Raw genomic sequence first — 13667 nt, 5'->3', positions numbered from 1 at the left:
CCATCTCGTCTTCAGTTGTCATACCCTTCCTCCCGTCCATGGTACACGGAATCTTGTGGTGAGGCTGTTGCCCAGAAACAACTTGCCTTCGTCTCCTGGAAAGCAAATCCAACGGAAGGAAATCTCATTTCCTTTCACAAAGCCCGAAACAAGTGTGTGTCCACCCTCAGGAGAGCCAGGAAACAATATCTCTCCGTTCTCAAGACCGAACTCTCTTATCTGTCTCCCTCTTCCAAATCCTGGTGGCGTCTGGTCAAATCCGTTTCTGGTGTTTGTTCCCCCTCCATCCCCTCCCTTACCTCAAACGGCTACACAGCTGACTCCGCACGTGAAAAAGCTGAATGCCTCAACTCTGTGTTTGCCTCTAAATCTTGTGTCCCAAACCCATCCCTCTCTGTACCCACCATACCCAGTCGTACCCTGCTGCTCCTGGACTCCGTGTCCTTTCCTCCTGACAAGGTGGAAAAGTTTCTGTCAACCCTCGACTCTGATTCTGCAACTGGACCCGACGGCATCAGCCCACGGGTCCTAAAATCCTGCTCTGCTGCTCTATCTCACCCTCTCTCTGTTCTCTTCACCCTCTCTTTTGCTCAAGGTCAACTGCCATCTGCTTGGAAATCAGCCAACATCACCGCTTTGCACAAAAAAGGTGCAAAAACAGATCCTAGCAACTACAGACCAATCAGCCTTCTCCCAATTATCAGCAAAGTCATGGAATCCATCATTGCTTCTGATATGAAATCTTTCCTCTTCTCCAATGGCTTGATCTCTGATCATCAATTTGGTTTCAGACCAGGTCACTCTACTCTGGACATGCTGCTTCTGCTGTCTCAACAATGGATGGAGGTCCTCAATGCCAAACAGGAAATTAGAGCTGTCTCCCTCGACATATCACGTGCCTTCGACACAGTCTGGCACCCCGCTCTGCTCACCAAACTCTCCTCCTTTGGTATCCATGGAAATCTCCACGCATGGCTGGCGGACTTCCTCTCTAGTCGTCGTCAACGTGTGGCCCTGAATGGGTTTCTCTCATCTCCTCTTCCTGTTCAGGCTGGAGTTCCCCAAGGCAGTGTTCTGGGCCCCGTGCTTTTTCTGGTCTTCATCAATGATCTCTCTGACTCTCTCGAAAATCCTCTCTATCTCTTTGCTGATGACTCCACTCTCTGCCGCTCCATTCCTCTTCCCTCAGATCGGCAGTCTGCTGCCTCCTCACTCTCTGAAGACCTGGACAAAATCACAGACTGGTCAAACAAGTGGAACATGTCTTTCAATCCTGACAAATCTCACACTCTTACTATGTCTCTCCGAAAAGATCGACTGGACAACCCTCCCATCTACTTTCTCAACAATCCTCTCCAAGAAGTTCTGTCGCTCAAGATTTTGGGTCTCACTATCTGCCATGATCTTTCTTGGGAAAACCACATTTCCAAGCTGGCCTCCAAAGCCAGTCGCCGACTGGGCATCCTCCGTCGTGCGAAGTCCTTCCTCGGCACACCTGAGCTCCTCACCACATACAAGGCTTTCATCCGCAGCTCAATGGAATACTGTTCTCCCCTATGGGCCGGTGCTCCTGCCTCACACCTAGCTCGGCTTCACGCTGTTGAAACCAAAGCTTTCAGAATTATTGGAATCTCCCGCGATGAAGCTATCTCTGAGGGCCTTTCACTCACTCACCGCAGGCAGGTAGGTGGTCTTTCTGTCTTCTACCGACTCCTCTCCGGCCTTGCACCCCCAGCTCTCTCTGTGCTCTGTCCCCCAAATATTCCTACAGGTCACACAAGATCTGCCAGCAACCCTCTGATGGTTAAACTGCCGAAATCTCGGCTCTCCGCTCACCTTCACTCTTTCATTCCTCTTTTCTCCCGCCTCTGGAACAAACTACCTCACTCCCTTCAATCCCACTCCTCCCTCCAGGTCTTTAAAACAGCTGTTCACCACCATCTCTTATCTTCCCCCATCCAAAACCTTGATCTTTTCTACCCCTGCTAATTCACCCCAGATCCACCTTGTTTGAAATTCCAACTTCTTTCCTGGAAGTCCTGGCAGTGTCCATATGTTTTATACCTCTCCCACTGCCCCCTTCCCACGCCCCCCCCCCCCCCCAAAGCCCTCGCCCTCTCTCAGATCTCTCGATGTCTCCATGTCTCTCGGTCCCTGCTCTCAAATGTTGTGTTTGTGTCCTTCCCCCTCTCTCCACATCTTGTCTACCGCTCCCTATGTTATATGTTTTATGTGTCGGTTTGTCTTTCTGTGTGATTAATGTTCGCTCTTTCACGAGCCTCGATCTTGTATACAAAAAAAAAAAAAAAAAAAAAAAAAAAAAAAAACCCAGTAAACTGCAAGTCAGAGGTTTGAGTTAGGTAAAGTAAATAGGGGTAGAAAGGATTGAGTTGGTATGGGATATGACTTGTGATGGTGAAACCTCCCCCTGATTTGAAGTCATTGAGGAAGAACGTGATTCAACTGCCCCAATAAGGCAGTTCTGCAAACAGCAGAAAATAATAAAGGTGTACGGTAAACCTGGATTTTTTTGCATTTTAACTATGAGAGGGCGATTGGAAAAAGCATGTGTCCCATCATAGTGGGGGAGGGTTTGAGGGCTGAGAGAGCAGAGGGAGCTAGACCAAAGAAGAGGTGGTTAAAAATATGAGGCCTCCGAACAGTCTGCGGTTTCTTAAAGCAACAGGACTTGCACTTCTGCCTCATCCTGGGAGATGCCAATAATGGTGAGAGCTTTATATTTCACAGAATAATGGAAAGACAAATATGGAGCTGGTGTCCCAGAGAGCAGTACTCGAGTGAGCTATGACCAAAGGAAATGTAGGCTCTACCTGTAGTGTTTTGGAATCGAACTACACCCCTGATTGTAAACAAACGATATTTTAAACAATCTGTGCTGCAAGAACAATCAAATGAAATGCATTTGTTGTGGGAATGCCTTCCAGGGGATAACTTTTCATATATAGCTATAGATATTTCCCATATTGCATGTCTAGAATAAGCGTGAGATAATGTAAAAGATGTGTGTTGTATGTACAGAAAGAGTCTGTCACCCCATGTGTGTCTGTGTGTCCTCACCATGTGTGTCTCTAAAACCGCCATATCTTCATACCCTTGGTTTTTATTCCAATGTCATCTGTCTTGTATGTGCTTTTTTGAGGGAACACCATGCTGTGAGCATAATCAGTGCAGGGTGGCCGATGCGGAGTTGGCACTGGGCAGAGGAGATAAAGGTGGGGGCAAGAGGGGGCTTGGGAAGTTGGACCTCGGACTTTGAGGCGGACAGCCCAAAAGGTGGCACAGCTCACACCAGCGGGCGACCAATAAGATGGACGGCCGTGCATGAGGGTGGTTCCGGAGGTGATGAAGGCCGTGTCAGTGCATGAGGGCAGCAAATCACATTTGGGTTCGGTGAAGACCATATCTCTCGGTTTTATCACTCCTCACGGAAGATTCGCAGGGACATTTCTCCTCACTACTATCCCCATGACTCCTGGACTCATTGCCATTCCTCCCCGAGCCACAGTTTGCCTTGTGCCACACCAGCCTGCACTTGTTATCCTGCAACCACAAGCAGCTCGTGCCTGCCTGAAGTCCTCGCCTGCTCCCTTCATTGTGGATCTAGTATTGTTGGTGCCAGAGTGGGCAATTGTTCTTCTTGTATATAAGATCGTGTTTATTTTCCCCATCTCTATCAGTGTCTATCTACCACTTGATTTGTTCCGTATTTATTTATTCATCCATCGTCCTGGATATCCTTTTCCCCCTTATCATTGCAAATAAACATTTTAATTATATGAAGCGTTTTCCTGCCTTCTACACGCAATTAACCACCAAGGTTCAGCTTGTATATGAGCGATCCTTGAGGTTTTGCTAATGGTAAAGAACGCAGTGCAAACTAGAACAGCGTTCGGTAGAGCACATACCTCCGCCAGGCCGAACAGTTTGTTTTGTATCCCAATGAAAGGCTGGATCTGGATTCGGACATGAACCAAAATCTAATCAGCTTGTTCTTGTCACCTAACAAACTCGTCCACCAAGTTTAGTCATAACTCGTCTATAACTTTTTTAATATGTTATATATCGCTTTTTGCCCAATCTCTCAATGGTAAAGAATCACTTGAAAATTAAATAAGTCTCGTATCTGAATCCATATTCAGATCTTCACCAAAATTGAACAAATTCTTCCATGTCACATACCCAACCTCTCCACCAAGTTTCGTCCGAATCCGTCCACAACTTTTTGAGATATCCTGCTATATGCCGTTTTTGGCCCTATCTCCCATTGGTGAATAATCACTTTAAAAAATTCTACTACCGGATCCGAATCCGGATCTTCACCAAAACCTAGTCATTTCGTCCGTGTCACATACACTACCTCCGTGTCAGTGCATGAGGGCAGCAAACCCTTGGTTTTTTTTATGAGCATGTGTCAACTGGCCTATGTTGGCCTATGGCCATATCCAATCAGATATGGCCTATGTTGCTAAATTCCATCTGAATCCATCCACATCTTTTTGAGATATCTTGTTCACAGACAGACAGACAAATGAAAAATCACTCATAGAGCGACACTTGGCATGAGAGAACAAAGTAGAATGGCACTCGGTAGAGCTTCCTTTTGACTGCACAAATAATTGGTGGTTGGATTATGTGACCTGATAGGCAAATCTTCTTCAAATTAAGTGAATCGGATGAAAATTGTCAATTTTAGAAATTTTGGCCTATGTTGATCTTTTGGCCTATGTTGACCTCAAAAATAGTTGGTGGTTAGTTTCAGTAAGCTGATATGCAAATCCTATTCAGATTTCAAGTCAATCGGATGAAAATTGAGGATTTTAGAAATTTGGAAAAAGTTGTTGACCTCAGGCCTATGTTGACCTTTTTGCCTATTTTAATCTCAAAAATAGTTGGTGATTGAATTCAGTTAGCGGATATGAAAATCCTATTCAAATTTAAAGTCAATTGGATGTAAATTGAGGATTTTAGAAATCTGTCCTATGTTGATCTTTTGGTCTATGTTGACCTCAAAAATAGTTGTGGGTTAGTTTCACTAAGTTGATATGCAAATCCTATTCATATTTCAAGTCAATCAAATGAAAATTGAGGATTTTAGAAATATGAAAGAAAGTGGTTGACCTTTGGCCTATTTTGACCTCTGGCCTATGTTGATCTCCAAAATAGTTGGTGGTTGAATTCAGTTCGCTGATATGAAAATCCTATTGAAATTTCAAGTCAATCGGATGAAAATTGAGGATTTTAGAAATTTGGAAAAAGTTGTTGACCTCAGGCCTATGTTGACCTTTTTGCCTATTTTAATCTCAAAAATAGTTGGTGATTGAATTCAGTTAGCGGATATGAAAATCCTATTCAAATTTAAAGTCAATTGGATGTAAATTGAGGATTTTAGAAATCTGTCCTATGTTGATCTTTTGGTCTATGTTGACCTCAAAAATAGTTGTGGGTTAGTTTCACTAAGTTGATATGCAAATCCTATTCATATTTCAAGTCAATCAAATGAAAATTGAGGATTTTAGGGATTTGAAAGAAGTGGTTGACCTTTGGCCTATGTTGACCTTTGGCCTATGTTGACCTTGTGACCTATGTTGACCTCAAAAATAGTTGTTGGTTGAATTCAGTTCACTGATATGTAAAGCCCATTCCAATTTCAAGTCAATCGTATGTAAATTGAACCACCTTTAGAGGCCATTTTTCACCGCAGAGCAGGGGTTGGGCTTTTTCGGGCACCTTGGTCCCCTTTTTGAAGCAATGTTTTATGGCCGGATGCTCTTCCTGCCGCCAACCCTGTTAGTTGCCTCTTGCTACACACAGGGAATTACCAGTGAACTGGTACTCAATTTGCTGACCTCAGAAGGATGACTGGCTGAGTCAACCCCCCTGGTGTTAATTCAGCGATGACCGGGATTTGAACCCAGGCTCCTAGGATCCCAAGCCGGCACCCTAACCGCTAAGCCAACACCAGGCTCGTATGTAAATTGAGGATTTTAGAAATTTGAAAAAAAGTGGTTGACCTTTCACTTATGATGACCTTTTGACCTAAAAAATATATAGGACTTTGTCGGACCACAAACTAAAATTTGGTGAAGTTTCTTGAAGATCGGTTTAAAATTGTGACCTGTAGGCAAGTGTAAGTGAGCGGACAGACAGGCAGACAAAATGAAAAATCACTCATAGAGTGACACTTGGCAAAACAGAACAAAATAGAATGGCATTCAGTAGAGCATCCTTTTGACCTCAAAAATAATTTGTGGTTGAATTCAGTGACCTGATATGCAAATCGTCTTCAAAGTTTAAGTTAATCGGTTTAAAATTGACAATTTTAGAAATCTGGCCTATGTTGACCTTTTGGCCTATGTTGACCTCAAAAATAGTTGGTGGTTGGTTTCAGTAAGCTGATATGAAAATCCTTTTCAAATTTCAAGTCAATCGGATGAAAATTGAGGATTTTAGAAATTTGAAAAAAGTGGTTGACCTTTGGCGTATGTTGACCTTTTGACCCTTTGACCTCAAATATATAGGATTTTGGTCGGACCACGAACTTTACCGTTTAGTGAAGTTTCGTGAAGGTCGGTTTAAAATTGGGACCTGTAGGCAAGTATAATTGAACGGAGAGACGAACACACACACAAACTGGAGTAATCAACATACTTGTCCAAAAATTTTTTGTTTGCCAAGTAACAAACAGACAGACAGGGGTGAAAACATCCACCTTTGGTGGCGGAGGTGATTAAGAATGCAGTGATAATTTGGAGATCGTTTCGGCCACTAACGTGGGTTGCGCAAACCTCCAACTCAGTACACCAGTGTTAGTTGGGCTTCTGACACGACAATATGTGGTCCATTTGATTGTGTTTGTATCACAGATTGTTAAATATTGTCACGCGGACCCTTCGGTTAATACCAGGAGGAGGAGGAAGGAAAATGAAAATGGAATATGAAACATGGGAGGAGGAAGGAAAATGGAAGGCTGCGGCAAAAGCACTTACCTGGAGCGCGCCGACCGCGGCTTCGATCCTGCGGAGAATTAATGAACCGAACTCGACAACACAAGATTTAAAATGTACAAAAATAAAGATTTATTAAATGCAACCTGAAATGATGAACGCGATGGTAATCAAATAAACTAAATCCTATACTGGGATCCCACACACCAGACTCAACAACAGACACAGGAATGAATTAAAGGAAAATAATTGTCTCGTCGTGTAAAATGTAAAATGGTGCGTGCGGCCTTTATGTCCCTCGTCTTGTCTTGTCTGCCGTCCAACACGGCTCCGTTCGGCCCCGATGCACCCACGAGGTCCCTCGCTCCAGCACCACAGCACCGAGCACCTCTCCAAGCACACGCGGATGGCGAGCCAATGCCCGCGAGGTCCGTACACCACTCCATGCTTCAGAAGCACCGATCGCACACGACAGCCAGGGAAGGACGTGCTGCAAGAGGAAGCTGTGCAAGCAAGAACCGCCGGACATGCAAGACGAACTGCTGGATGTCCAAGAGTCAAGCAAGAAGAGAGTGAATGATGTCCAAGCACCAAGAGAGCGAATGATGTCCAAGCACCAAGAGAGCGAATGATGTCCAAGCACCAAGAGAGCGAATGATGTCCAAGCACCAAGAGAGCGAATGATGTCCAAGCACCAAGAGAGCGAATGATGTCCAAGCACCAAGAGAGCGAATGATGTCCAAGCGCCAAGAGAGCGAATGATGTCCAAGCACGAAGCGAGCGAATGATGTCCAAGCACGAAGCGAGCGAATGATGTCCAAGCACGAAGCATGAATGATGTCCAAGAGGAACTGCTGGATCTCCAAGAGTCGAGCAATAAGAGAGCGAATGATGTCCAAGCACCAAGAGAGCAAATGGCGTTCGGGGCGCCCTTAAATAACCTCCCCGGTGACGTCAGCCTTGGCGCGCCACCCAATCAGTGCCTTCCACTGGACCTTCCAGCTTCGCGTCTCTCGTGCTCGTTGGCTGGAGGTCCGCGCCTACCGCGCTGCCCATCACTCGTTCCCTGTAGCATGGTCATAGCGCGTGACACTCGATGTGGCTAGGCCTGTCGGAGGCGTAACTGGCGGCGGCCGTCATCGGCGGTGTCCTGGCCTGGTTTCCTTTTGCCTGTTCTCTTCCGAAGTCCTTGTCAGGGAAGGGAATTATTTAATGTTGCGCTAAGGGCCTGTCTAAATGTCTATGTTGGTGTGCATTGCCATAAGGGACAAAGGTTTGGCTACCAGGTTTGACACACAGGGGCTGTTATCTTTAATCCCTACTCTATCTAACACACAAACATCCTGGTATGTCCACAGGTATACTTCTTAACCGCCAAACCGCCTAAACACACAGAATTTATTACAGGTAGATTCCCTATCACGACAGTCGGATACCTACCTACACAGATCTATCTGGCTCTAGATATTGCTTTACCCCCAGACATAACAATATTGTTTGTTTAAAGTCAGGGCTGTTTATATTATAGCAGGACATTGTAGTTCTGATATTTCAAAGATTATTTTTCTTTTAACAAGAGGTGTTACAATTAGATTGTTATCATTTCCACCAAAGCTGAACAGAGGTTCTTTTCACCCCTGTCTGTTTGTTTGTGAACAGGATATCTCAAAAATTTGTGGACGGATACGGACAAAATTTGGGGGAGAGTTTGGGAGTGTGACAAGGATGAAATGTTTCGATTTTCGTGAAGATCCTGATCCGGCTACGATAATTTTTTCCGTAATTCTTCATCATTGAGAGATCGGGCTAAAAACTACATATAGCAGGTAGCTCAAAAAGTTATGGACGGATTCGGACGAAACTTTGTGGACGGATTGGTGTGTGACAAGGACTAATTGATTAGATTTTGGTGAAGATCTGAATATGGATTCGGACACGAGAATTTTTGAAGTGATTCTTCACCATTGAGAGGGCCAAAATTATAAAAAGCATGATATTTCAAAAAGTTGTGAACAAATGACAAAACTAGGTGGATGAATTGTTTTGGCAACAAGAACAAGCTGATTAGATTTTTACTCAGGTACAAATGCAGATCTGGCCTGTCAGACTGATACAAAACATAAGCTGTTCAGCCTGGCGGAGGTTTACACTCTACCGAGTGCAGTTCTAGTTGTATATCGCAGTGCATGATAATGGCAATGTGTTTGTGTTTTTCAATGTTTTATCTGGCATTGCTTTGAGGCACAACATGGAAAATTAAACTTTTTTTTCTTTTATCTTTTTGTGGACACAGGATAAATTGCGAGGTTTGCCCTCATTGCCCACGCCTGAAAAGTATGAAGAGCTGAAGGCTGAAAGGAAAAGGGAGCTGGAGGAAAGAATTCTGCAAGAGAGAAAGGTATGGATTTTTTTCGCATCTTTATGCTGCCTTATTTTAATTGCTCTGATAACACAATGCGTTTTTAGTTGCTTGTCATGCCTATTATACTGGATTCAACTATGTTCAAAGAACTGTTGGCTAACCCTCGTGAAAATGTCAGAAAAAAACATTTTCATTTTCTCAGCAAACGTTGGTGTGATTGGCCTGATATTTAACGATTGTATGTCTTCTCATGTAGAATTTTTAGTGATAATTATGACGTCATATGGTGCTGATGCCATCTTGGAAAAACCGAAAAACTTTGGACTTCTATATTTCCGAAGCCGCTCCATGGAAATATTGAAGCGTGGCTCATTGTATAGAACTCCTCATTGTGTTATTAACGATGACCTTATTGGCGCCTTTATTATGGTCATAATTTGACGAGTACAACGCTTCGTCCGATCAGTTTGAAATTTATTGAGTGTGATCTACGCAACAATGATACTGAAGAATGTAAATTTATGATGTGGTCTGGCAGCCATATTGGATCCAAGAAAAAAAACACCCTAGAAAACAAAGTTGGCTCGCACCAAATCAACTGCACGGGGTATTTTATGAATATCATCGAGTATTATTTGTTTTCCATAGACAAAGTTAAATAAGTTGCTCGTTTGTTCCATTCTGTGTGACATTTTCCTTTCTTGAAGCTCCCTTCTGTGTCCATCTTGTCCACTTAATGCATGCATGTTTTGCATCCTGGTTTTATCTGTTATATCCTGATGCATTTATTGTACTAGCTCTTCCACGAGCCTTGACAATGTATCAATATATTTTTAAGATAACCGGCATATTTGATTAACCAGCAGGGGCAAAGTCCTATGAGTGCCAGATAAGACAGCTTTTACTGTATTTGGATAAGATCTTTATGTTCTTGATTGCTAGGCCGCTGTAGAAGTACAAGTGCGGGCAGAGCCTGCAGTTGCCATGGTTGCAGCTCCAGTGACAGAACCTCGTGCAAGCTCAGGTTGGCTCGCCTCGGCAGCTCCTGTTCCTCACCATACCGATCCCTTGCTGCAGCAATTGGAAAATGTTCGCTACTTCCTGCAGCAGGCAGAAGTCGCAGGTCGTCGAGACGAGGCAGCGGCATTGTGCGAGAACCTTTGCCTTTTGCAAGAGGAGAATGAGCGCAGACAGGTATGAAGAAATTTGAAAATTACATTTTCATCCCTGGTTAAAATAAACTCTCAAACATAGCTTTTGTTATCATGACTGTAGTTGTTTTGGTGCTATCACTTGGTTGGATATTCTATTTGCATTTTTGGTATTTGAAATGGATTTGCTGATGGGAAGACATTTCTCCAAGATTGTTCCCTCATTCAGGGACACTTGTAAGTGAACCATTGTATGACTGGGGGTTTAATTTGTCTTTCTTCCGTTTCGAAATAATATGTCATTGCAACGTTTTAATAGTCAGACATTTTGTATAGTCATACGTTTAAATAAGTGCTAAATTATTCCTCTTTATCATTACTCTGTTGGGTAAAAGAGGACCTGCAGTGGTAATCTTAATATAATTCACCAAATGTCTGTCTGTCCATCCGTTCCCAGGTACCGCTAAAACGGCTGAACCAATCGCAACGATATTTTGGGTGGGCAATCCTGGGACCCCCTGGAGTAAAATAGGCCATATTGTTTTTCCAATTTTTCCAATTTTTCCAGTTTTTCCAAACATGATGGAATAATATTTACCGATTATGAACAGTGATGTGGCTTTTATTGAAATTCTACAAATACTGTTTAGATTTTGATGAGAATTATGAACCTGCCGTGAATGCGGAAGTGGACAGATGACGGCAATGCGCGGGTTTGATAATATCCCAATACAACCGTCATTGAATCGTAATGTTAAATCGTTAATCGTGTTAATCGTTTTGTTAAAGTATCAATTGATAATTGGAATTGAGTGAATACAATTACGATTTTGAATTCGTAATTGTGTTCACCCAACCGTACGGAACTTCACATCAGGATTTAAATATTTGTTTATGTCACGAATGTTGTTAAATGTTTATTTTTTTATATTAATGTTATTTAATTTGTGATTGGAGTTATGCTGTTTGGAATGAAAAAAGAGATATTGAGTTCAAGTGAATGACGGAATGCCGTGATGGTTTCTACTTTCCAAACGTGAAATTCGCGGATCGCCATATGCAGATTCGCCACGGACCCACGATCGATGTTTCTATACGTGAACGTACCCGTTTGTTTGCGAACGGGTACGTTTTTCATGGAAGTCCTTTACAAACTTGCTGTCCATGTCTGACGTGCGACTGAAGGTGCTACAGGAATGTGGAATTTATTGGTTTCACGCCGTTTCTGCATTGTCTGTTTGCTTCTGGCCTCCCAATAGTGGGTAGCATGGGTACCTCACTAGTAATAATAATAATGATAAAATTTTGATTTGATGTGCCGTACTCTTTACAGAGTTTTGGGGCTGCTAAAGCAGTTTCTTGGCAAGGGTTAAACTGGATGATTTGCTATTGCCTTCCTGGCGTTTTGTCCGTGCTATATCCTTAAATAAAGCCTGGCGTTGGCTTAGCGGCTAGGGTGCCAGCTTAGGATCCTGGGTTCGAATCCCGGTCGATCACTGAATTAACGCCAGGGGGGTTGACTCAGCCTGTCATCCTTCCGAGGTCGGCTAATTGAGTACCAGTTCACTGGTAATTCCCTGTTTGTCATAAAAGGCGACAAAAAGGGTTGGCGGCAGGAAGGGCATCCGGCCGTAAAACATTGCTTCAAAAAGGGGACCGAAAAACAACAACAACCACGGTGCCCGAAAAAGGCCAACCCCCGCTTGCGGGGAAAAATGGCCTCTAAAGGTGGTTTTTATTTTATTTTTTGATATCTATCTATAATTCCACTAATCTCTGTATGTGTGTTTGTTTGTTTGTTTGTTTGTTTGTCTGTGACCGCTGTTTCTCGACAACCACGGGTCCGATATACTTTAAACTTGCCAGGTATATTGCTGGGGACCCGAGGATGTGCCTTTTCAAGGTTTCATATTAATCGGACAATTACTTACCGAGCTATGTCCAAAAAACGATTCAACCAATCAGAGAGCAGCGAGCTATCGCGTGTGCCGAACGTGGCGAACACACTCTGCCTCGGACGGCACATTTGAGAGCGTATTCATTTATTTCACTTTGGCAAACTATGTTGCCGCTATGTTGGCGTTAAACTATGTTTTAAAACTAATTAAAACCATTTCATGTAAATAGAGGGGGGGGGATTGTCACTGTACTCGCAAGCCGTTCGCCGTTCGCTTTGGCGTTGCGAATGGACCAAAACATTTCATGGACCAAACCATTTCATGTAAAGCGTTCGCCGTTCGCTTTGGCGTTGCGAATGGACCAAAACATTTCATGGACCAAACCATTTCATGTAAATAGAGGGGGGGGGGGATTGTCACCGTACTCGCACCCACATACCCACGTACCCACGTACGGGCATTGCACCCACGTACGGGCATGCCCTAGTCTATCTATAATTCCAGCAATCTCTGTGTGTGTGTGTGTGTGTGTGTGTGTGTGTGTGTGTGTGTGTGTGTGTGTGTGTGTGTGTGTGTGTGTGTGTGTGTGTGTCTGTGTGTGTGTTTGTTTGTCTGTGACCGCTGTTTCTCGACAACCACGGGTCCGATATACTTTAAACTTGCCAGGTATATTGCTGGGGACCCGAGGATGTGCCTTTTCAAGGTTTCATATTAATCGGACAAGTAGTTACCGAGCTATGTCCAAAAAACGATTCAACCAATCAGAGAGCAGCGAGCTATCACGTGTGCCGAACGTGCCGAACAGACTCTGCCTCGGACGGCACATTTGAGAGCGTATTCATTTATTTCACGTTGGCAAACTATGTTGGCGTTAAACTATGTTTTAAAACTAATTAAAACTAATTTGCGATTCTTTCGCTTTCCTGCACGTTTGTGCACGCTATGGCGATTTCTTTACCAAACTCCGCAAGCCGTTCGCTTTGGACCAAACCATTTCATGTAAATAGAGGGGGGGGATTGTCACCGTACTCGCAAGCCGTTCGCTTTGGACCAAACCATTTCATGTAAATAGAGGGGGGGGGGATATAATTTTAGATATAGATATAGTACGGGCATGCCCTAGTCTATCTATAATTCCAGTAATCTCTGTGTGTGTGTGTGTGTGTGTCTGTGTGTCTGTGTGTGTGTTTGTTTGTTTGTCTGTGACCGCTGTTTCTCGACAACAACGGGTCCGATATACTTGCAACTTGCCAGGTATATTGCTGGGGACCCGAGGATGTGCCTTTTCAAG

The 13667-nt window shown here is 43.7% G+C and overlaps 1 protein-coding gene across 5 annotated transcripts in view; it reads left to right on the top strand.

Moving 5' to 3' along the window:
* Positions 1–13667, top strand: part of RBSN (rabenosyn, RAB effector) — a 78091-nt gene that overhangs the window by 49830 nt on the left and 14594 nt on the right. For 4 of the 5 annotated variants that reach the window (XM_068112602.2, XM_068112600.2, XM_078775958.1 and 1 more), the window contains 2 exons: positions 9259–9363; positions 10270–10521. In XM_068112602.2, the coding sequence (XP_067968703.1) occupies positions 9259–9363; positions 10270–10521 (357 nt within the window). The remainder of the gene's footprint in view (positions 1–9258; positions 9364–10269; positions 10522–13667) is intronic. The other variant, XM_068112601.2, reaches the window with a different exon arrangement.

Source organism: Myxine glutinosa, chromosome 4 (assembly GCF_964187855.1).
Source record: "Myxine glutinosa chromosome 4, kmMyxGlut1.1, whole genome shotgun sequence".
In the NCBI taxonomy this organism is placed as follows: Eukaryota; Metazoa; Chordata; class Myxini; order Myxiniformes; family Myxinidae; genus Myxine; species Myxine glutinosa.
The sequence above is the reverse complement of the archived record's forward strand: the minus strand, read 5'-3'. Positions and strand labels throughout refer to the sequence as shown.